Here is a 24,487-nt window from a genome sequence, read left to right as displayed (position 1 = left end):
ACGCTTTTAGACTATATCTTCATGATTATGTTCTGGATGGTCGAGATCACTTCCAGTGACCTCTGGAAACGTGAAATTTAACTGTAATCAACTCAGAGTAAATTATGGATACCAAAAAGCCTAACTACCTTCTTGAGCAAATAAAAATGGACGTAGGAGATTTTGGCAAGACAGGCAGTGCTGGGTAAGCCCCTAGCAGGACCTGGACCCACAAGCTTAGAACAACTGTCTCATGGATTCCTTGTAGCTGCCTTCTAAGGGACATACTGCTCTCTCCTTTGTACAGATTTTAAAAGCTGTGACAAGGTTATGAAGATGTTGGAGCTTATTATATTCAGCATGTTCTCTGCCTATATTATTTCCTTAGCAGTGATGCATACAGCACATCTTTTACTTAGAAATGATGAAAGAATCTCAGGGCTAAAAAAATCATTAGAGGCCACTGAACTCTATAGCCCATCTTTTCTTTAATTTCCTGTGTAACATCCATGCTGAATGGCAATCCTTTCTAAATGTGCACATCTTCAAGATCAGGAAACTTCCTGTCTCTCAAGACAGCTGATTCTATGCTTTGCAGCATCTATTACTAGGAGATTCTGTGTAGTGAGCATGAATATAACATCCTATGGTATCTTACCATTGGTGCCACTTTTTCCTGGTAGGACCAAACAAAAAATTTCATGGGATGGACTTTCAGCTCCATGCAGACCCTTCTGATGTGCCCTAGTACCTGCTTTTCTCTGGGTTAAATATCCTCATTTTCTTCAAGAATTTCTCTAGTGACATGATTTCAACTGTAATATATTACAAATATAACAGCTTTCCTTACTGGATTGTGCATGTTTTAACTTTTCCCATTAAAGGATTCAAAACAATAAAAATATTTTGAGATCAAATCTGGAATTTGAGAGGGATTATCATTTTCTTTTCCCTAGATACTATCATTCCCTGTGAAAGCCCCAAAGCCACATAACATTTTGGAAGCTACATCACCGTGGATCCATACTTCAAAGATAAATTGGGATAATATGTATGAAAGTAAACCATAAACTGTAATACACTCTATAAATGTTAATAATAATTATTATTGGTTGTTATTAAGTTTATTATCAGTTGAAGCTCCTATGTCTTCAACTGATAAACTATGTCTCCTCCAATTTTGTGGCTGTTTAATCTCAAGTGAAAAGACTTAACTCTTCTCCTCGGCTCATGGGAAACTGTCTTGTCTGGTTCGCATGGGAATCTTGGCTCGCCCGTTTTATTTCTATTCTCTTCTATTCCTTCCTCTATCCGCTGTTCATTTTTTTTCTTCCCTCCTTTTGGAAATCTCAGTAATATATTAGACATATAGACATTAATTTGCATGTATTCACGTAATGTTTTCTAAATCTGCATGTATTCTGTTAAAATCCTCATTTTCTTTCTCTTTTTTTTTTTGTCAAGTGCCATGTTATTTATCTCTATCTGTGGTGCTGGGTTTACATCTGTTTCTAACTGTAATACACATTTTCAGGCTATACATCCCACTGTTTTCTTTAATCCTCATTCTCATGTCCTAGCCACTTTTTTATGCACTCTTCTCAGGCTTGTTTAAATTTTAATAAAATTTAAGGTAAGGATAAAATGTACAAGTTTACATTTTTCTTTGATAAAGTTCCTTTTAGAGTACATTATTCTTGCCTGTACAGATCTTTCTTGATCCTGATAAGTGTAACATCTTCAGTTAGGATGCTTTTGGATAAAAAGAAAATACACACCTGATAATGAATTATAAATTCAGGAAAATCTATTATTTTTAGGAAAATTTAGGATTCATATTCTCAGTATCCTGCCATGTGTTTTGAACGTATCTCCCATGGCTGTAGCATGTTTAATGCAGTTCCGGGAACACATCTGTACAAGACGACATCAGACTAAAGGAGCATGTCTTTTTGTATTAGCAAGGAAAGCCCTTCCCAGAGTCCCCCTAGCAGAGCTCCCTCAGGTCCTGTTGCCCAGGACTGGGTCACATGCCCATGACCCAGCTGTAAAGGAGGATGTGAAAGAATATATTTGTCATTTGCAACATTTATGGTGGTGTTACTGAACCCAGGTTCTGCTGCTGGCCACTCATAAGCCAATAATTCGAGAGGCAAGTGTCAGTAGAAAGGAAAGTTGCTTAAATCAGAAAAGCCAGCTATCTGGGGAGAAGGTGGACTCGTGTCTAGAGACTAACTCTGAAGATTCTGCTCAGGCATGGTGGGTTTTTTTTTAATTAGTTTTTATAGGAGCGTAGTTGATTTACAATGTTGTGTTAGTTTCAGGTGTGCAGCAAAGTGAATCAGTTATACATATACATACATCCACTTTTCTTTAGATTCTTTTCCCATATAGGTCATTACAGAGTATTGAGTAGAGCTCCCTGTGCTATAAAGTAGGTCCTTATTAGTTATCTATTTTGCATATAGTAGTGTGTAGATGTCAATCCCAGTCTACCAATGTATCCCTCCCCTCTTCTTTCCCCCTTGGTAACCATAAGTTTGTTTTCTACATCTGTGACTCTATTTCTGTTTTGTAAATAGGTTCATTTGTACCTTTTTTTTAAGATTCCACATATAAACAATATCATACGATATTTGTCTTTCTCCGTCTGACTTACTACACTCAGTATGACAATCTTTAGGTCCATCCATGTTGCTGCAAATGGCATTATTTTGTTCTTTTTTATGGTTGAGTAATATTCCATTGTATATATCTATCACATCCTCTTTATCCATTCCTCTGTTGATAGACATTTAGGTTGCTTCCATGTCCTGGCTATTGTAAATAGTGCTGCAATGAACATTGTGGTACATGACTCTTTTTGAATTATGGTTTTCTCAGGGTATATGCCCAGTAGTGGGATTGCTGGGTCATATGGTAGTTCTATTTTTACTTTATAAGGAACCTCCATACTGTTCTCCATAGTGGCTGTATCAGTGTACATTCCCACCACAGTGTAGGACGGTTCCATTTTCTCCACACCTTCTCCAGCATTTATTGTTTGTAGATTTTTTGATCATGGCCATTCTGACTGGTGTGAGGTGATATCTCATTGTAGTTTTGATTTGCATTTCTCTAATAATTAGTGACGTTGAGCATCTTTTCATGTTCATCTCAGCTACCTGTATGTCTTCTTCGGAGAAATGTCTATTTAGATCTTCTGCCCATTTTTTGATTAGGTTGTTTGTTTTTTTGATATTGAGCTGCATGAGCTGTTTGTATATTTTGGAGATTAATCCCTTGTTGGTTGCTTCATTTGCAAATATTTTCTCCCATTTTGTGGGTTGTCTTTTCATTTTGTTTATGGTTTCCTTTGCTGTGCAAAAGCTTTTAAGGTTAATTAGGTCCCATTTTTAATTTTGTTTTTATTTTCATTACTCTAGGAGGTAGATCAAAAAAGATATTGCTGTGATTTATGTCAGAGAGTGTTCTGCCTATGTTTTCCTCTAAGAGTTTTATAGTATCTGGCCTTACATTTAGGTCTTTAATCCATTTTTTTCTTTAACTTTTTTTGGGTTTATTTATTTATTTAATTTATTTATTTATGGCTGTGTTGGGTCTTCGCCTCTGTGCAAGGGCTCTCTCCAGTTGCGGCAAGCAGGGGCCACTCTTCATCGCGGTGCGCGGGCCTCTCACTATCGCGGCCTCTCTTGTTGTGGAGCACAGGCTCCAGACACGCAGGCTCAGTAGTTGTGGCGCACGGGCCTAGTTGCTCTGCGGCATGTGGGATCTTCCCAGACCAGGGCTCGAACCCGTGTCCCCTGCATTGACAGGCAGATTCTCAACCACTGCGCCACTAGGGAAGTCCCAGGTCTTTAATCCATTTTGAGTTTATTTTTGTGTATGGTGTTGGAGAATGTTCTAATTTCATACCTTTACATGTAGCTGTCCAGCTTTCCCAGCACCACTTATTGAAGAGACTTTTTCTCCACTGTATATTCTTGCCTCGTTTGTCATAGATTAGGTGACCATAGATGCGTGGGTTTATCTCTGAACTTTCTATCCTGTTCCCTTGATCTATATTTCTCTTTTTGTGCCAGTACCATACTGTTTTGATGACTGTAGCTTTGTAGTATAGTCTGAAGTCAGGGAGCCTGATTCCTCCAGCTCCGGTTTTCTTTCTCAAGATTGCTTTGGCTATTTGGGGTCCTTTGTGTTCCCATACAAATTGTAAAATTTTTTGTTCCAATTCTGTGAAAAATGCCGTTGGTAATTTGATAGGGATTGCATTGAATCTGTAGATTGCTTTGTGTAGTATAGTCATTTTCACAATGTTGATTCTTCCAGTCCAAGAACCTGGTCTATCTCTCTGTTTGTGTCATCTTTGATTTCTTTCATTAGCATCTTACAGTTTTCTGAGTACAGGTCTTTTGCCTCCTTAGGTAGGTTTATTCCTAGGTATTTTATTCTTTTTGATGTGATGGTAAATGGAATTGTTTCCTTAATCTCTCTTTCTGATCTTTCATTGTTAGTGTATAGGAATGCAAGTGATTTCTGTGCATTAGTTTTGTATCCTACAACTTTACCAAATTCATTGATAAGCTCTAGTAGTTTTCTGGTAGCACCTTATACATTTTCTATGTATAGTATCATGTCATCTGCAAACAGTGACAATTTTACTTCTTCTTTTCCTATTTGGATTCCTTTTATTTCTTTTTCTTCTCTGATTGCCGTGGCTAGGGCTTCCAAAACTATGTTGAATAAAAGTGGTGAGAGTGGACATCCTTGTCTTGTTCCTGATCTTAGTGGAAATGCTTTCAGCTTTTCACCATTGAGAATGATGTTGGCTGTGGGTTTGTCATATATGGCCTTTATTATGTTGAGTTATGTTCCCTCCTTGCCCACTTTCTGGAGTATTTTTATCATGAATGGATGTTGAATTTTGTCAAAAGCTTTTTCTGTATCTACTGAGAGGATCATATGGTTTTTATTCTTCAGTTTGTTAATGTGGTGTATCACATTGATTGATTTGCATATATTGAAGAATCATTGCATCCCCGGGATAAATCCCACTTGGTCATGGTGTATGATCCTTTTCACGTGTTGCTGGATTCATTTTGCTAGTATTTTGTTGAGGACTTTTGTGTCAATGTTCATCAGCCTGTAATTTTCTTTTTTTGTGATATCTCTGCCTGGTTTTGGTATCAGGGTGATGGTGGCCTCCTGGAATGAGCGTGGGAGTGTTCCTGCCTCTGCAATTTTTTGGAAGAGTTTGAGAAGGATAGGTGTTAGCTCTTCTCTAAATGTTTGATAGAATTTGCTTGTGACACCATCTGGTCCTGGACTTTTGTCTGCTGGAAGTTTTTATATCACAGTTTAAATTTCAGTACTTGTGATTGGTCTGTTCATGTTTTCTATTTCTTCCTTGTTCAGTCTTGGAAAGTTGTACCTTTCTAGGAATTTGCACACTTCTTCTAGGTTGTCCATTTTATTGACATATTCTTGCTTGTAGTAGTCTCTTATGAACCTTTGTATTTCTGTGGTGTCAGTTGTAACTTCTTTTTTATTTCTAACTTTATTTATTTGAGTCTTCTCCCTTTTTTTCTTGTTGAGTCTGACTAAAGGTTTATCAATTTTGTTTATCTTCTCAAAGAACCAGCTTTTAGTTTCATTGATCTTTGCTCTTGTTTTCTTCGTGTCTATTTCATTTATTTCTTCTCTGAGCCCTGATGGTTTGTAAAAGGAAAAATGGCGAGGGAGAGTGAAGAATCTCAGTGAATCATCAAGGCAGGAGTTTGGGTTTTGCATCATTCTCCATCAATTGACGGCTGGGTGACTCTCTCTTCGGATGTTATCTTGCCCATGTGACCAGCCTGCAGGAGTCCTTAGGGGCTCTTGGGGGTAGAGAGCTAATCATTCTTTAACTCCTTAATTCTTCATTCTTACTTCTTTTTATCTAGGAAAAGAATCAACAAGTTAGACAAGGCATGGTGTGCAGTCAGGAGAGCATAAGTCAAAAGTTAGTTTCAATTGCTTAGTAATCTCATTCCTATAGTTAGGTTTTTTAAGGTTAGAGGGGGACAGAAATGGGTAAACAGGAAAGGGGGGAAAGATCTGCTTTCAGTGGAGGCATGTTCTCCCCATAAGGAAGGTGGGTGGGATGAGTTGGGGAAGTGACTGCTGGGTTGGACCATCATTTCTGCTTCAGAGCAGTCATTATCTTTAACAAGTTCATGTTGCCTGCAAATTTGGTAAGCCTTCTATATTTTTATCCAAGTCATTTATGCTCAAGTTCACCTATTCATTGCACACACACACACACACACATACACACACACACTCACACTACTGAAACTATTTTAAAATACTACTATTCCCCAAGCAATTGTAGTTCCCATTTTGTTCACACAAAGTAACCGTTTAATAGGCTTTATTATGTCCACTTTATAGATAAACTTCAACTTAAAAAAAATAGCTACTCACCTGGGTTCTCCTAGCCTAGTATCAAAGTTGGCATTTGAAAATCAATTTTCGAGGCTCCTGTTCCCTGTTTATTCTACTTCATTATCCTGGCTCCCTGATGATTGCTGGAAACGTCTCTCTGAGCTGATCCATTGATCAGAACTCTGAATATGTTGCTTGTCTTCCCCACCCCATCCTCACCTCTAGCCCCCATGGCCTAGCTTTGTCCTGCAGTCCCCAAGGCCCCCGTCTGCCCAGCTCTCCCTAGGGCTGTAAACTTGGCCAACCTGTGTGCCCCGTGAAACAGAACCCAGGCTCCTTTTACCCACCATCCTATTTCCAGCACTGCTAAAAGGTTGAATGAATAATAAATGAATGGAGCACATTTGTCCAGCACAGGTCACAGGTAAAAGGTGAACCAATGACAAACGAGTGAAGAAGTACGCTACTGCAAGGACTCCGGCTTTGTCTCTTTCCTGCCTCCCTCACCACCTGGTTTCCACCACAGCTCACCAGGCTCAGATCCATGGCAGATTTTTAAGGCTTGGTGATATCTCACCCTGTACTGCCCGAGTAAAACCTCTGCACATCCTCAGGTCTGCCTCTCAGAAAATGTTAAAAAAAAATGTCAAGCACCAATTACTCTAAGTACATCCCAAACACCTCGCCTGTTCAAATTGTTCTGTTGTACAAAATCAAATACCATTGTATTTAAGACGAGTAGAGCATGGTTATTTTTTCATAGAGAGTGGAATTTAAGCCTGAGAGCATCGCACAAATAACTCTTTTGCCACAGTCTGTTAAGTCTAATGAAAACCCCTGCTGTTTTCTTGATTTCTCTTTTCCAATTCCATGCATAGATATTCAATGGATTTGAAGTTGCCATGAATTTCTTAACTGCTATTCAAAAGCAAAACAGAACAAAAAAGAGTTAAAACAGAACTAAAAAACCACATTTCTGTTGTGAAGAAAAAGATAAAACCAAGCTCTAATTTTCCATAATAGAAGTTACCAAAAATGGCAATCTGTCTGTAGAGTCCCCCAAAACTCATTTTTCTGTGATAAAAGTGTCAGTGTTCACTCTTGTGACTTAAAAAGGGGAGGCCCCATGTGTAAGTAGGAACTAAGAATGTCACAAGTCTGCTTGGTAAGCAGCACAAACAGGTCTTATTACACTAAGCCCCACGGATCTGGCACCCAAACTAAGTCCTCACACTCTGCCTGAAAGAAGAAGATGACACACTTTTGGAAATGGAAGAAAATCATCAGAAACTGATCCTGTCAACCTAGTAGGTGTTTGGATGGGTGTCTCTTTTTCTACAGAAAAATGTTTGGAGCCAGGACACAAGGTTTTCACATTTTAATGGTGGTGCTCATAGGTAACTCACTCTTTTCTTATTACTTGTATAAGGTAATTGGTACCATTGTTAGAGTTTTTAAGATGTTTATTTAGCAACTACTATTAATGCTATATTAGATATTACTATCAACTGAAAATTAGAAGTTTTGAGGAACAGAAAGTAATGAGTAAAGGAAATACTTATGCAAGGAGTCCTTGGACTTTAATTTTTTCTTGATTTCTATCTATTAAAATAATAAAAACCCACCTAAGTCAATTAAAATAGAGAAAGATGAAACTTATATGTATATAGGTTTTTGTAGAAATAGTTTTCTGATAACTTCATTAACCATGACTTTCAATAAAGTGGGAATATAGCAAGGTCATTTTAATAGCCCATGATATTTATATTAAACATAAAGCCTGTCCTTTTTATCCATTAATATAATTTATTCTGATGTAAATACGGGATATTCCAGGTAATAGGACTATTCCCTATCCTGATTATTTTTTGAAATGCAATCTTATCATAGAATCAGATATGCAAATAAAAGAATTTTAGAAAAATAAAAGGAGTGACCCTTTTGAATTAAATGAATTGACTTCACATAAACAAAATAACAGTCAGCTTCAAGCAATCCACCTCGTACTATAAATACATGGACATAAATAACCAATTCATTGTCAACTAAAATACCCAATTAAGAAGACTGAATGACACTGGTAATCCCACAAATATTGCCTAATCCTTTTATCTTGATTGACAGCAGATCTTCTTTGCTGAGCCAGTCAAATAGCCAATAAAATGAGTTTCAATCTTTCTTCCTACTTTAATTTTCCAGGTCCATCAAATAAATATGTCTAACCTTATTTTATGTTGGAGATGTCAACAGAACAGATTTTAAACAAAGTAAAAGCATAAATTACTGTGTATCATTCTACTTTTAATATCTAATTCTTCTTATTTTCTTCAGACTATTGACCTAAATACGGGCTTTCTCTACTTTTTTTTTTTTTTTCCTCCATGAAGGTAAAATTTAAAACTAGTTTCTCTGTTTATATTTAAAGAAAATACATAATCAAGTGATTGATAGTTATGTTGTGAAAGATTAAATATATAAATTTTAGTAATTACAAGATAAAATACAGTAAGCAAACGTAAAGAAAGTATCACCCTCTGTACTTATTTGCTGACCAATGGTAAATGAAAGGGTACTGTTAATTATAAAGGAATAAATGTCTGATACTAGGCCCTCATAATCTTAGGTGTGGACAATTTTAACAACTGTCTAGCATCTTCCTGTCTCTGGTTTCTTCCCACTTCACTCTGTTACAGATCCCTGTGGGACTGGTCTTTACAAGAAACCACTTTGGTCTTCTATCCAACAACTACCAGTTTATTCCCCACTGCCTTCCAAAAATAAATAAGTAAACAAATTAATTTTTAAAAAATAATTAAAAACTCCCTAAATTCCAGACCTTCTTCACTCTGGCTACATTTAATCTTTCTGACTTGCTTTTCCTATGTAAATCCTCCATCCCAACTAGATTGTCAAACGCACTGTCACCTCAAAATGGCGTATGGTTTTCCATGAAAGAGTTTTTGTGTATTCATTTACTTCTGCCGATCTTTGTCATACTTGAAAACCTATCTAAAATCCTATCACTACAAAATCTTCCCAGCGCAGCCCAGCCTGAAGAGCTCTCTCTCTCTCCAGAGCAGCTGGATTCACTTGGAATCCATTATACACTGTGAGTGTTGTCTTGATTTACACTATCATTTAATTTTTGACAAATTTGTCTTGCTTTTCCATTAAACTCACTGAGGGCAAGGACCAGTTTTTATTCCATGTTATCCACAGTATTCTATACGCAGTAGATATGTAATCAGCATTTGTTTATTGATGTAATTTAAAATTTTGAGTTTTCTTAAGATTTGTGATGATTTCTTATTCAGTGCTTTTTCTTTAAAACTTTGCTAAATCTTCTCTAATGTTCCCTGAGTTTGATCCTCACATATTTTCCATATACTCATTGAGAACCTGCCGTATACATTTTCTGTATTGTCAGTGTATTTCTGTATTTCCATTATGCTGTAAGCATATAGAGGTCAGGTCTGTCTCTTCTGCTTTGCGTCTCTTACAATCCTCTGTGAGGGTTGGGTACAGAGTAGGGATTTTGTAAATTTAAGAAAACAGTAAATTAAAGTTTCAACTAAGAGGTCAAAATATGGTTGCTGTCAGGAACCAAAGTGAATAATGAGAGACTATAGTGCAGAATGTCAAAATCAAGACAGATGACAGACTTTAGGCTTTTGAAATGTTTGCTCATTTCAAGTGTACGTGAAAACTCTTGTGAGGCAGTTTTTTTTTTTTAAGAGTTAATTTTTTAATTTATTTTTGGCTGTGTTGGGTCTTCGTTGCTGTGAGCGGGCTTTCTCTAGTTGTGGCGAGCGGGGGCTACTCTTCGTTGCAGTGCACGGGCCTCTCCTCACGGTGGCTTCTCTTGTTGTAGAGCACAGGCTCTAGGTGCGCGGCCTCAGTAGTTGTGGCACATGGGCTCAGCAGTCATGGCTTGCGGGCTCTAGAGCACAGACTCAGTAGCTGTGGCACACGGGCTTAGTTGATCCGCAGCATGTGGGATCTTCCCGGACCAGGGATCAAACCCGTGTCCCCTGCATTGGCAGGCGGATTCCTATCTCCTGCACCACCAGGGAAGCCCTTGAGAGGCAGTTTGAAGGACTGAGTCTGTGCAGAGTTTTCTCTGGAGACTTGCTACTGTGCCGAGCTGTAGCCCAGCCCTCAAGTGTAGGGTTGGGAGCTACATTGTAACCCCAACGAGTGGGAGCAGCTTCAAGGAGACTCCAGTCTCACCTAAATTTGGGGAGAGAGGGGGAAGTGCAACTTAGACTAGATTCTCCACCTACCTGAGGAATATAAAAGGTTTTTAAGGAAGTTTATTGTAATTAAGAGTCTGTACCATTTGTGTGAGAAGAACCCAAAGAGGGTTCACATTTGTTTTAAAGCTTATACCCCTTACCCATTCACAACTCTGCCACTTTTATTTTACCTTAGAAAGAGATGTCAATATAGACATTTTTCAGGGTTAATAAAATTAACTTATCACAAAGATTTTTTTACACATGGAGCTGTAATGTTATATTTGAAAGTAACCCTCTGAAAACCAGCCAACATCCTTACAACAAACTTTTGCTGCTGTATCTGCTAGAATTACCAAAAAAACATAGTTTCATCTTTGTACATCTGTGGAGATCTGACCTAAGACCATACTTCCTCTCCCCCACGCCCACCCTTTAAAGAAATATGTATTTTTATCTAGAATGATCCTTAAATAGTGTCTGCATTTTTTTAACATCTTTATTGGAGTATGATTACTTTACAATGTTGTGTTAGTTTCTGCTGTATAGCAAAGTGAATCAACTATACGTATACATATATCCCCATATCTCCTCCCTCTTGCATCTCCCTCCCACCCTCCCTATCCCATGCCTCTAGGTGGGTCACAAAGCACGAGCTCATCTCCCTGTGCTTTGCGGCTGCTTCCCACTAGCTATCTATTTTACATTTGGTAGTGTATATACGTCCATGCCACTCTCTCACTTCATCCCAGCTTACCCTTCCCCCTCCCCATGTCCTCAAGTCCATTCTATACATCTGCGTCTTTATTCCTGTCCTGCCCGTAGGTTCTTCAGAACAATTTTTTTTTTAGCATACGATATTTTTTTTTTCTCTTTCTGACTTACGTCACTCTGTATGTCAGACTCTAGGTCCAATCACCTCACTACAAATAACTCAATTTCGTTTCATTTTGTGGCTGAGTAATATTCCATCTTTATCCATTCATCTGTCGATGGACACTTAGGTTGCTTCCATGTCCTGGCTATTGTAAATAGTGCTGCAATGAACATTGTAGTACATAACTCTTGGAATTATGATTTTTCTCAGGGTATATGCCCAGTAGTGGGATTGCTTGGTCATATGATAGTTCTATTTTTAGTTTTTTAAGGAACCTCCATACCGTTCTCCATAGTGGCTGTATCAATTTACATTCCCACCAACAGTGCAAGAGGGTTCCCCTTTTCTCCACACCCTCTCCAGCATTTATTCTTTCTAGATTTTTTGATGATGGCCATTCTGACCGGTATGAGATGATATCTCATTGTAGTTTTGATTTGCATTTCTCTAATGATTAGTGATGTTGAGCATCCTCTCATGTGTTTGTTGGCAATCTGTATATCTTCTTTAGAGAAATGTCTATTTAGGTCTTCTGCTCAATTTTTGATTGGGTTGTTTGTTTTTTTTGATATCGAGCTGCATGAGCTGCTTGTATATTTTGGAGATTAATCCTTTGTCAGTTGCTTCATTTGCAAATATTTTCTCCCCTTCTGAAGGTTGGCTTTTCATTTTGTTTATGGTTTCCTTTGCTGTGCAAAAGCTTTCAAGTTTCATTAGGTCCCATTTGTTTATTTTTGTTTTTATTTCCATTTCTCTAGGAGGTGGTTCAAAAAGGATCTTGCTGTGATTTATGTCATAGAGTGTTCTGCCTATGTTTTCCTCTAAGAGTTTGATAGTGTCTGGCCTTACATTTAGGTCTTTAACCATTTTGAGTTTATTTTTGTGTATGGTGTTGGAGAGTGTTCTAATTTCCTTCTTTTACATGTAGCTGTCCAGTTTTCCCAGCACCACTTATTGAAGAGACTGTCTTTTTCTCCATTGTATATTCTTGCCTCATTTATCAAAGATAAGATGACCATATGTGCGTGGGTTTATACTGGGCTTTCTATCCTGTTCCATTGATCAATATTTCTGTATTTGTGCAGTACCATACTGTCTTGATTACTGTAGCTTTGTAGTATAGTCTGAAGTCAGGGAGCCTGATTCCTCCAGCTCTGTTTTTCTTTCACAAGATTGCTTTGGCTATTCGAGGCCTTTTGTGTTCCCATACAAATTGTGAAATTTTTTGTTATAGTTCTGTGAAAAATGCCATTGGTAGTTTGATAGGGATTGCACTGAATCTGTAGATTGCTTTGGGTAGTAGAGTCATTTTCACAATATTGATTCTTCCAATCCAAGAACATTGTATATCTCTCCATCTGTTTGTATCATCTTTAATTTCTTTCACCAGTGTCTTATAGTTTTCTGCATACAGGTCTTTTGTCTCTTAAGGTAGGTTTATTCCTAGGTATATTATTCTTTTTGTTGTAATGGCAAATGGGAGTGTTTCCTTGATTTCTCTTTCAGATTTTTCGTCATTAGGGTATAGGAGTGCAAGAGATTTCTGTGCATTAATTTTGTATCCTGCTACTTTACCAAATTCATTGATTAGCTCTAGTAGTTTTCTGGTAGCATCTTTAGGATTCTCTATGTATAGTATCATGTCATCTGCAAACAGTGACAGCTTTACTTCTTCTTTTCCTATTTGGATTCCTTTTATTTCTTTTTCTTCTCTGATTGCTGTGTCTAAAACTTCCAAAACTATGTTGAATAATAGTAGTGAGCGTGGGCAACCTTGTCTTGTTCCTGATCTTAGTGGAAATGGTTTCAGTTTTTCACCATTGGGAACGATGTTGGCTGTGGGTTTGTCATATATGGCCTTTATTATGTTGAGGTAAGTTCCCTCTATTCCTACTTTCTGGAGAGTTTTTATCATAAATGGGTGTGGAATTTTATCAAAAGCTTTTTCTGCATCTATTGAGATGATTATATGGGTTTTCTCCTTCAGTTTGTTAATATGGTGTGTCACATTGATTGATTTGCATATATTGAAGAATCCTTGCATTCCAGGGGTCAACCCCACTTGATCATGGTGTATGATCCTTTAAATGTGCTGCTGGATTCTGTTAGTATTTTGTTGCAGATTTTTGCATCTATATTCATCAATGATATTGGCCTGTAGTTTTCTTTTTTTGTAACATCTTTCTCTGGTTTTGGTATCAGGGTGACAGTGGCCTTGTAGAATGAGTTTGGGAGTGTTCCTCCCTCTCCTATATTTTGAAAGAGTTTGAGAAGGATAGGTGTTTGCTCTTCTCTAAATGTTTGATAGAATTTGCCTTTGAAGCCATCTGGTCCTGGGCTTTGGTTTGTTGGAAGATTTTTAATCACAGTCTCAGTTTCAATGCTTGTGATTCATCTGTTTATATTTTCTATTTCTTCCTGGTTCAGTCTCGGAAGGTTTTGCTTTTCTAAGAATTTGTCCATTTCTTCCAGGTTGTCCACTTTATTGGCATAGAGTTGCTTGTAGTAATGTCTCATGATCCTTTGTATTTCTGCAGTGTCAGTTGTTACTTCTCCTTTTACATTTCTAATTCTGTTGATTTGAGTCTTCTCCCTCTTTTTCTTGATGAGTCTGGCTAATGGTTTATCAATTTTGTTTATCTTCTCAAAGAACCAGGTTTTAGTTTTATTGATCTTTGCTATTGTTTCCTTCATTTCTTTTTCACTTATTTTTGATCTGATCTTTATGATTTCTTTCCTTCTGCTAACTTTGGGGGTTTTTTTGTTCTTCTTTTCTAATTGCTTTAGGTGTAAGGTTGGGTTGTTTATTTGAGATTTTTCTTGTTTCTTGAAGTAGGATTGTATTGCTATAAACTTCCCTCTTAGAACTGCTTTTGCTGCATCCCATAGGTTTTGGGCCATCGTGTTTTCATTGTCCTTTGTTTCTAGGTATTTTTAACAGTTTTTTTCTTGTAATTGATATCTAGTCTCACAGTGTTGTGGTCAGAAAAGATACTTGGTACAATTTCAATTTTCTTAAATTTACCAAGGCTTGATTTGTGACCAAAGGTCACAAATCCATGATCTAGGATAGGTCCATGATCTATCCTGGAGAATGTTCCATGAGCACTTGAGAAGAAAGTGTAATCTGCTGTTTTTGGATGGAATGTCCTATAAATATCAATTAAGTCCATCTCATTTAATGTATCATTTAAAGCTTGTGTTTCCTTATTTGTTTTCATTTTGGTTGACCTGTCCATTGGTGAAAGTGAGGTGTTAAAGTCCCCTACTATTATTGTATTGCCGTCCATTTCCCCTTTTATGCCTGTTAGCATTTGCCTTATGTATTGAGATGCTCCTATGTTGGGTGCATAAATATTTACAGTTGTTATATCTTCTTGCATAGATCCCTTGATCATTATGTAGTGTCCTTCTTTGTCTCTTGTAATAGTCTTTATTTTAAAGTCTATTTTTTCTGACATGAGAATTGCTACTCCAGCTTTCTTTTGATTTCCATTTGTATGGAATATCTTCTTCCATCCCCTCACTTTCAGTCTGTATGTATCCCTAGGTCTGAAGTGGGTCTCTTTTAGACAGCATGTATATGGGTCTTATTTTTGTATCCATTCAGCCAGTTTATGTCTTTTGGTTGGAGCATTTAATCCATTTACATTTAAGGTAATTATTGATATGTATGTTCCTATTATCATTTTCTTAATTATTTTGCGTTTGTTATTGTAGGTGTTTTCCTTCTCTTGTGTTTCCCGCTTAGAGAAGTTCCTTTAGCATTTGTTGTAGAGCTGGATTGGTGGTGCTGAACCCTCTCAGCTTTTGCTTGTCTGTAAAGGTTTTAATTTCTCCAGTGAATCTGAATAAGATCCTTGCTGGGTAGAGTAATCTTGGTTGTAGGTTTTTCCCTTTCATCGCTTTAAATATGTCCTACCACTCCCTTCTGGCTTGCAGAGTTTCTGCTGGACGATCAGCTGTTACCCTTATGAGGATTCCCTTGTATGTTATTTGTTGCTTTTCCCTTGCTACTTTTAATATTTTTTCTTTGTATTTAATTTTTGATAGTTTTATTAATAAGTTTCTCAGCATATTTCTCTTTGATTTTATCCTCTATGGGACTCTCTGTGCTTCCTGGACTTGATTGACTATTTCCTTTCCCATATTAGGGAAGTTTTCAACTATAATCTCTTCAAATATTTTCTCAGTCCCTTTCTTTTTCTCTTCTTCTTCTGGGACCCCTATAATTTGAATGTTGATAGGTTTAATGTTGTCCCAGAGGTCTCTGAGACTGTCCTCATTTCTTTTCATTCTTTTTTCTTTATTCTGCTCTGCAGTAGTTATTTCCACTATTTTATCTTCCAGGTCACTTATCCATTCTTCTGCCTCAGTTATTCTGCTATTGAGTCCTTCTAGAGAATTTTTAATTTCATTTATTGTGTTGTTCATCATTGTTTGTTTGCTCCTTAGTTCTTGTAGGTCCTTGTTAAATGTTTCTTGTATTTTTTCCATTCTATGTACAAGATTTTGGACCACCTTTACTATCATTACTCTGAATTCTTTTTCAGGTAGACTGCCTATTTCCTCTTCATTTGTTTGGTATGGTGGGTTTTTACCTTGTTCCTTTATCTGCTGCATATTTCTCTGTCTTCTCATTTTGCTTAACTTACTGTGTTTGGGTTCTCCTTTTCACAGGCTACAGGTTTGTAGTTCCCGTTGTTTTTGGTGTCTGCCCTCAGTGGGTAAGGTTGGTTCAGTGGGTTGTGTAGGCGTCCTGGTGGAGGGCACTGGTGCCTGTGTTCTGGTAGATGAAGCTGGATCTTGTCTTTCTGGTGGGCAGGACCACGTCCGGTGGTGTGTTTTGGGGTGTCTGTGACCTTATTATGATTTTAGGCAGCCTCTCTGCTAACGGTGGGGTTGTATTCCTGTCTTGCTAGTTGTTTGGCATCAGGTGTCCAGCACTGGAGCTTGCTGATCGTTGAGTGGAGCTGGGTCTTAGTGTTGAGATGGAGATATCTGGGAGAGCTCTCACCGATTGATATTATGTGGGGCCAGGAGGTCTCTGGTGGTCCAATGTCCTGAACTCGGCTCTCCCACCTCAGAGGCTCAGGCCTGACACCCAGCCAGAGCACCAAGACCCTGTCAGCCACACAGCTTTTGGGAAATCTGAGGTCTTCTACCAGCATTCAGTAGGTGTTCTGTAGGAGTTGTTCCACATGTTGATGTATTTTTGATGTATTTGTGGGGAGGAAGGTGATCTCCACGTCTTACTCCTCTGCCATCTTGAAGGTCCTCTATCTGTCTGCATATTTTAGAAAACTGCTAGAGACATTATATGTATGCCATTACAAAAGTATTAGGAGGCCTATGTATTCTACTGTTTACTATTGCATTAACCTGCACAAAGTTTATGCATTTTTTTATGCATTTTTCTCTTCTTTCTAAGCTCTGTATTCTTGTAAGCTAACATTTCCTGAATGGTTTCTTCTCTCCTCCCTCCCTCCTTTTCTTCTCCTTTTTTTTTTTTCCTTTCATCTTTCCTTCTCTTTCTTTCTTTTTCAGAAACCACGTTATCTATTTTTAGGTGTTTCAAATTCTTAAAATGTGAACTGTTGGGCGGTCTGCAATTTGGCCCTCTAATGACTCTGGGCTTTCATGGCCTGTTTTTATCTGTACCACATGATTTTATTTCATCAGAACTTCATGTATTTGGACAGTAATAAACAACACAGAGTCTAAGCAGTTCTGAAAAGTCTTTTCAAAAAAAAGAAAAAGATGAAAGGGTGTGACTGCTCACCTGGGGCAGCAGGAAAGAGAGAGAAGGAAGGGGAATTGCTGCTGGGCTGGGCTGGGCTGGGCAGCAGCCATGCTCCCCTCCACCTGCAGGGCAGAGGCCCGTGGACCTGGGGTCCTTGGGGAATCACGGGAGGAGTGTCAGGCAGTGGTCAGTGTAAAACGGTCCTGATCCCCCTCAGAAGGTGCAGGAAGAACAACAGACAGAGTTGGTGATGTCAAGTAGACCTCAGGAAACCAATGAGGAAGGGGCTGGGGGAGGGACAATGTGAGAACAAGGCCTGCTGGTTGGAGTCTCAGCTGGAGCGATGGACCAGGGGGCTCCAAGAACCCCACAAAGAGCCCCGGGATAAAAGTCACCTTGAAACACCTGCCAGTCTCAGAGAGAGTGGAGCCATCTAACACCAGCACCAGTCAGGGGAAACTTTCTGAACCCTTCTGACACTCAGGCAGAAGTCTAGAGGTGGGGAGGGGAGGGAAAAAAGAAGGGGGAACCCTTCCTGGTCCTTTTTCAAGACAGCTTGAAGTCGACCTAACAGACAAAGAAAAAAGATTCAATTCCAAAGTGCACTGAAACTTACATTTCTTATGACTGGCCATCCTATACATTATTGGTCTTTAAAATGTGATCTTAAGACTATTATTAATCAAGGCTGAACAGAAAAGACTTGGGGTCTGTGGGAGATTTTATCCCCCATTAAATATGTTTAAAGGCACAATGGGTGGGAAAAAAGAGTTTTTCTTCAATTATAACTCATGAGCTGTTCAGCATTCCTCTTAATTAAATGCTTACGGATTGACTTTTTTGTGTTTTCAAAATCCTGTGAAAATCAAATTTAAGTAAACTATCTTCTAATACAAAAGTTTGAACTTTTCGTAAGTTCAGTTAAATGAAACTTGCATTCTAACATTCCTTTAAAATATAGCCCGTAATTTCTGTGTCGGTTCTGTTGCCTATGAGGATGATTATAGATCACATAAATCAGTTTGATTTAGTTTTATTTTTTCTACTCATCCAGCTTTTTATAACACACATATGCACAGCACTGTGCAGGGACTGTGGGAGACTCTAAGATTGTAACACGTTCCCTCCTTTCACAGAGGTTGAAATACTTTTGGATTAACAAAGATTGTATGAAAGTAATCTAAGTAAAGTAAAATATAAGTACAGGAGGGTCCAATCAAGGGTCTAAATGTATGGTACATAAATGGCTGTGGGCAAAAATTAACATTGGGTAAATTTATCTGAAAATAGACACAAAAAGAGCACTTTGAGCTCTGGATTAGATCAGGTTAAATGCAGTATAAAAATTTTAATCACCTTACAAAGGTCGTCATTAATCAATTCATACAAAAATTAATTACCGAATGCCAAACGTGAGCCAGGCATCGTGCTGTGGTTTAGACATACATTGGTAAATCAAACAGCTTCCCTTCCCTCGTGAAGAGCGTGATCTAATGAGATTCCAGCCTAATATGCTGTCCAAGTAAATCTCTCATTATGTAAAGTTATGCAATTTGTGGGTCATTCCGTATGCCCACACTTTCTAAATAGTCTCTCTCAATGATGACAGTGCTATTTGATTTTGTCATGTGAGGGTAATTTCTTTGGTTATTACTTTTTAATTACAGCCAACACTTACTGAGAAGTCACTTATATGTCAAGCAATGTTATGAGCATTTTACGTGTCTTTACTCACTTAACCTTTAAAGCCCTGTGATACAGGTACTATTTTCAACCCCATTTTATAGATCAGAAGACCCAGACACAAAAAATAAATGTAACCTGCTCACTGCCTAGCTGGGATTCAGATCCAACATTATCAATATAGGAGCCTTTGGTTAAATTTATGAAGCACACATTTAGGCGTGGAGTTAAATAGGAAAATAGGACAGACATGTTAGTAATAACAAAAAACAAGAATGCACTAAATTATCAATTAAAAAACAGAAAGTGTCAGACTGGATTTTAAAAACCAGATTGTAGAAGTGCTTTGGAGTTTAGACATCAATCTTTCTAAGCCTCAGTGTTGTCTGTGAAAGAGAGCTAAACCTATCTGCCTTGAAAACCTCGGGAGATTGCTGTAAACACAAACACATAACGTGGATGATGGTGCCGTCGAAGCCACAGCCCTATACATGTGTCAGTTTTTGTTAACACTATTTGTTCATTTGAACTTCATTAAAAAGCAATAGCCATCACTCTTAAAAAGTGTTATAGTTCTTTTTGTTACCTGGATTAAATGAATTCTAACAATTCTCTAATTAGATACCTTTTTTTGACTTAGAACCAGGAAAAAGAGTAAAAGAAAGTAAAGAAACTAGAAACCAGACCTTGTTATTGGATAGATTTCATGGTTTATACTAGACTTGTGGCAAGGAGGTTTGGGACCTTCCATTCTCCTCAGAAGCCCTCCACAGAGAGAGTTGTCTGGACTGTCTGTGTGTCTAGGGGTTACGGGGGGGTGCAAAAAGTGGAGAAGGCAGATTGCTGTTTCCAAGTAGAATAGAGTGAAATTAGCAGCCCAGGGCAAGACAAACAATATCTGGGAATTAAGTCCCCAAGTAAATAATTTGTGTCTACCATTGCTCCCAATAGCAATCTATTTCTCTCTCTTTTAAAAAAAATTTTTATGATATTCAGTGTCACATATATATCTGACAATGATAGTTTGAGTCAACCACCCTTTTTGGCAAATAACCTATTTCTAGAGGGAGAATTCAGGGTTCGCCATGACTGCACTTCTGTGCACCATCCATGCAGAATGATAGAATAGGTATCAGCTCCTCAATCTCTGTTCACATTTCACTCTGTTAACAGTCCTACACCTGAGCCGGTTCTGCACCTCCAAAAGATTGTACATGAAGATTATGTGAAAGTTCTATTTTTGATCTGAATATATGTAATTTCAATCTATTCTTTATCATCGAACAGGGGTCCACTGTGAAGAGGACGTCGATGAGTGCTCTTCAAGCCCTTGCCAAAACGGTGGTACTTGTGAGAACTTGCCTGGGACTTACACTTGCCGTTGCCCATTTGATAACCGTTCGGGAGCATTTTATGGAGGAAGGGACTGTTCTGATTTGCTCCTCAGCTGTGCTGATCATGCATGTCTAAATAATGGAACATGCATCCCTCACATCCGCAATGGCCAGCATGGATTCGGCTGCCTGTGTCCCTCCGGCTATACTGGGTCACGGTGTGAAACGGTCACCACACTTTCTTTTGAGGGTGATGGCTTCCTGTGGGTCCCAAGTGGCTCAGTGACAGCCAAGGACTCCGGTTGTAAAATAGCCCTCAGGTTTCAGACTGTCCAGCCAGTGGCACTTCTACTTTTCCGAGGTGACAGGGACGTGTTTGTGATACTGGAGCTGCTCAGTGGCTACGTCCACTTATCAATTCAAGTCAGGGATCAGCCAGAGGTGGTCCTGTTCATCTCCCACAGCACCAGCGATGGGGAGTGGCATGCAGTGGAGGTGACGTTTGCAGAGGCTGTGACCCTTGCCTTACTTGACGAGTCTTGCCTGCGGACATGCATCACGAGAGCTCCTTCTCCATTTGGAAGCGATGGGTCAACGTGTGCTTTACAAAACTCCTTTTTGGGGGGTTTACCAGAGGGAACAGCCCACAGTGGTGTTGCTCTGCTTAACGTCTATAATAGACCATCCATACCTTCGCTTGTGGGCTGCCTCCAAGATGTTCACCTTGACTCGAATCCCATCACCCCGGAGAACATCTCGTCCGGCTGGTCATTAAATGTCAAGGCAGGCTGCACGAGAAAGGACTGGTGTGAGAGCCAACCCTGTCACAACAGAGGACGCTGCCTCAACTTGTGGCTTAGTTACCAGTGTGATTGCTACCGGCCCTACCGAGGCCGGAGCTGTCACAGAGGTGAGAGGGGCCGGGCGCCAGGAAGGCTGTGCCTCAGAGCAGAGCCGGGACAAAACAGCTGGGCCGCTCCTGCTGGTTATGACTCATCAGGAGCCCTCAGGACTCTGCGGCTGGCTGCCCACTGACAGGAAAATGAAGAGGCTGATGATGTACCTTAATTAAATCTGAGTGGATTCATAGGACACCAGGGTTTCACTCATGCAGAGAAGTGAAAAATAAGCCCATAGCTCCCATCCAAATGGGTTTACATCTTGGTGTTTACAAAATGCTATTACAATTTTACCATTTGTTGTGTATCAGAAATTTATTGTAAATCTTATTTGAAAGAGGAGTGATCTTTTTGGAAAAACAGGACCGTTAGACATGAAACTAGTCAATGCCAAATTCTAGCACAATGCCGCGTGCATAGTAGACTCTCAGTACATAGTTACTTCTTTGCCCTCCTCTCTATGCAATTCACACTAGTTCCAAAATCATGCTTAAGTTTAGCACTTTTATAAACCACCAATTTTATTCAAAGGTGTATTTTCCAGAGTTGCATTGGAGAAAACAGGTATTCTACCTACGTGTCTTAAGAAAAAAAGAAAGAAAAAAGTTTTAAAAAAATAACAACACTGAAACTTGGTAGATGCCATAAACTAATTGATCTAATTTCTCTAGCAAATCAGTTTGAAATGCATTTCAAAATCCTTACTTCCGACATTGTTCCAAAGACTGCTGTTGATAGTGATCAGTACATACCTGTTTCTTTTTATTATTCTCTTGCATTGCAAATGTTGGAAAGGTAATTGCAACAGACTGCTTTGAAGTGCAGCTGTAATTTACCCCAAGATTTGAGAGTAACTTGAAATAGGACAACATCTGGTAAATAGTCTTCTTTGCTTTATATGAAGTAAAATTGAAACCAGTCTTGGTCTATACCCTACTCCGTGTACGAAGGGCTAAGAATTATTAGAAGCTATTCACGGGTCTCCCCCTGACCACAATATTCATTACAAATCATGGACCTGCTTGACTATGAGGCCTGGCGTCTACTAGCTCTATGTAATATTTTAAAGGGAATGGCAAGTTGTTTTGTGATTTTTTTAAAGGAGAAAAGGGGAGATTATGCTGAAGCAATGTTCACTTTTTGAAGAAAAATTTAATTGACCCAAGGCAATATTTTTACTACATATACAAAATAACAAACAGATGCTGACTCATTTTGACCAGCTTCCAAGTGCAGTGACCCATGAGGCTAATACTGACCGTGGCAATGCTACCTGTCCTGGTAAATAGATTCAAGGGATGCCAATCCCATGGCTTCTGGTTTCCTTTCATTTATTTTTTCCAACTTGGAGAATCACAGAGTCTTTAAGCCCAGTTCCTGAATTGGTTAGCTGTCCCCTCTCTTCCTCCAGTTTCCTTTTCCCCCCGCTGCCCCCCACCCCTCCACTATTAGAAACTGTTTAATCCTCATGAAAATGCTCAGCTTCAGAAGATATCTTTTTAGGGAGTAAGTTCTGTAAAATCGTCCCTTTCTGAAAATTCTTGGTATAATTTTAAGAAAAGTTACATTTCTCATATCACCTCTTAGTCATAAATTTAAAGTATTTTGTATTTGCTATCATCCTTGAGGAATGTTTGCTGGGGAGTTTATTCCCATCACAAAAGATGCTTACAAGCTGTAAGGACAACCTGGAATCTTCCTGTCATTGTACATAGATGTTCAGGAGGAGATGGGCTAAAAAGTACAAGGCAAACTTCACCCAGTTCATGATCCTGGCTCAGCATTTCCCAAACATGGTACCCATTGCAAGGAACAAGCAGACTGGATGGAGGATTTAGCTGGCTGACTAAACATAACAGACAGACGGGCTTCCTATATTTTAAAGTTGATTTTTTAAAAATGATCAAGTGTCTCAATAAGAAGAGTTCAGAAAAGAGTTTCTCAAAGCTTAGTTCCCAGAGCTGTCGGCAGGGTCATCGCAGTGGATCTTATCGCCCTGGCTGTGTCCAGGAACGTGGAGCTTCCAGGATACTGTTCAGGATAAAGGTATCACCGACCTCGTCCCTCCTAGAGAATATTTGATTAAGAGAGGCAACTGACATATGTTTTATCTTCAGTCGTCCATCTAAGCTTTGACACTCTTATCTGCTTGGAATTAGAGTTTCTTAGATATAGAAGGAGCAACTCCATGACTGAAGTTTTTACACTGCTGTGCACCCAAGTGTAGTGGCCCAAACCTCTGCTTCCACACCTTCAGGAATGGGAAAGTCACTCACACTCCATCTTCCCAGAAATCCCCTAGAAGTTGTCTTTTCTGTACTAAAATAATATATGATGACCTATAGCTTCCAGTCATTGGCAGCATTGTAACTCTTGAAGCCAATGTCAACCTTACTTACATGTCTTCTTCTTGAGAACACAAATATTTGAAGAAAAGTGTCTTGTACTATCCGAGCCATCACTCCTATCATGCTGAACACACCCAGTTTCTTCTAATGTTTTCCACCTGACATCGTTTTCAGACACTCCATCAGCCGCTTGCTTGCTCTGGAATACATTTGCTTATCTGGCTCCTAGATGTGCCTGACAGTGAAGAGTGACACAGGACTGGAACCTTCTCATTCCAGAGAATGTTCTCCTGTTCTGCAGCCTAATGCCCCATTGACCTTTGGCCAGCCACCTTCTATGACTGGTTCACTTTGAGTTGTTCTCCCTCTTGGTGCCACAGATCTCTGCTTCTTCCACCCTAAACCAATGAAGTGCACTTAGACCCAAGTGGCTTTTATTTATTCTAAATAAGTTTCTTCTTGTTGTAGTCCATCAATCATTAAAACTTGGTTATTTCGTATCCCTATTTGTCATCCCTCTTCATGACACATCAACAACACATATGAGAATCATTCTTTCCGTGTCCACAGACAAGTCATATATGGCGTCAGGTGTTTCTAAAATCATGTAGTAAATCACGGGCTCTGACTACTTGCTTGTGATTTCTGAAGAATAGGACTGCTGGAGAGTCAAGCTTCTGAGAAAAAGAAACAGCTCTGTGTTCTGTCTGTCTTTTCATCTGGATCCACAAAGTGATGCTGCAGGCGTCCCAGGATGACCAGCGGGGACCACCCCTGAGGCAGAGCAATTCTGTGCATATTCCCAAACCTCGGGAACTTCAAGAGCCACATTTTCTTATTGAGCATTTTATCTCATATGAAAGTGCTGCCGTGCATTCAGAGATGTTAGCCTCTTCAAACAGATTGTTACATCTAACAATGCACTTTGAAAGCTACCTGTAGTTGTCTGGAGCAGGTGGTCTC

The 24,487-nt window shown here is 39.0% G+C and overlaps 1 protein-coding gene across 6 annotated transcripts in view; it reads left to right on the top strand.

Annotated features, from left to right (window-relative positions):
- The window catches only part of CRB1 (crumbs cell polarity complex component 1), a 273,482-nt gene that overhangs the window by 202,360 nt on the left and 46,635 nt on the right, over positions 1-24,487 (top strand). For all 6 annotated transcript variants that reach the window (XM_082394140.1, XM_082394138.1, XM_082394143.1 and 3 more), the window contains one exon: positions 20,231-21,187. In XM_082394140.1, coding sequence (XP_082250266.1) covers positions 20,231-21,187 — 957 coding nt within the window. The remainder of the gene's footprint in view (positions 1-20,230; positions 21,188-24,487) is intronic.

This window comes from Balaenoptera borealis (assembly GCF_965194805.1).
Source record: "Balaenoptera borealis genome assembly, chromosome: 1".
NCBI classification, from domain to species: Eukaryota; Metazoa; Chordata; class Mammalia; order Artiodactyla; family Balaenopteridae; genus Balaenoptera; species Balaenoptera borealis.
The sequence above is the reverse complement of the archived record's forward strand: the minus strand, read 5'-3'. Positions and strand labels throughout refer to the sequence as shown.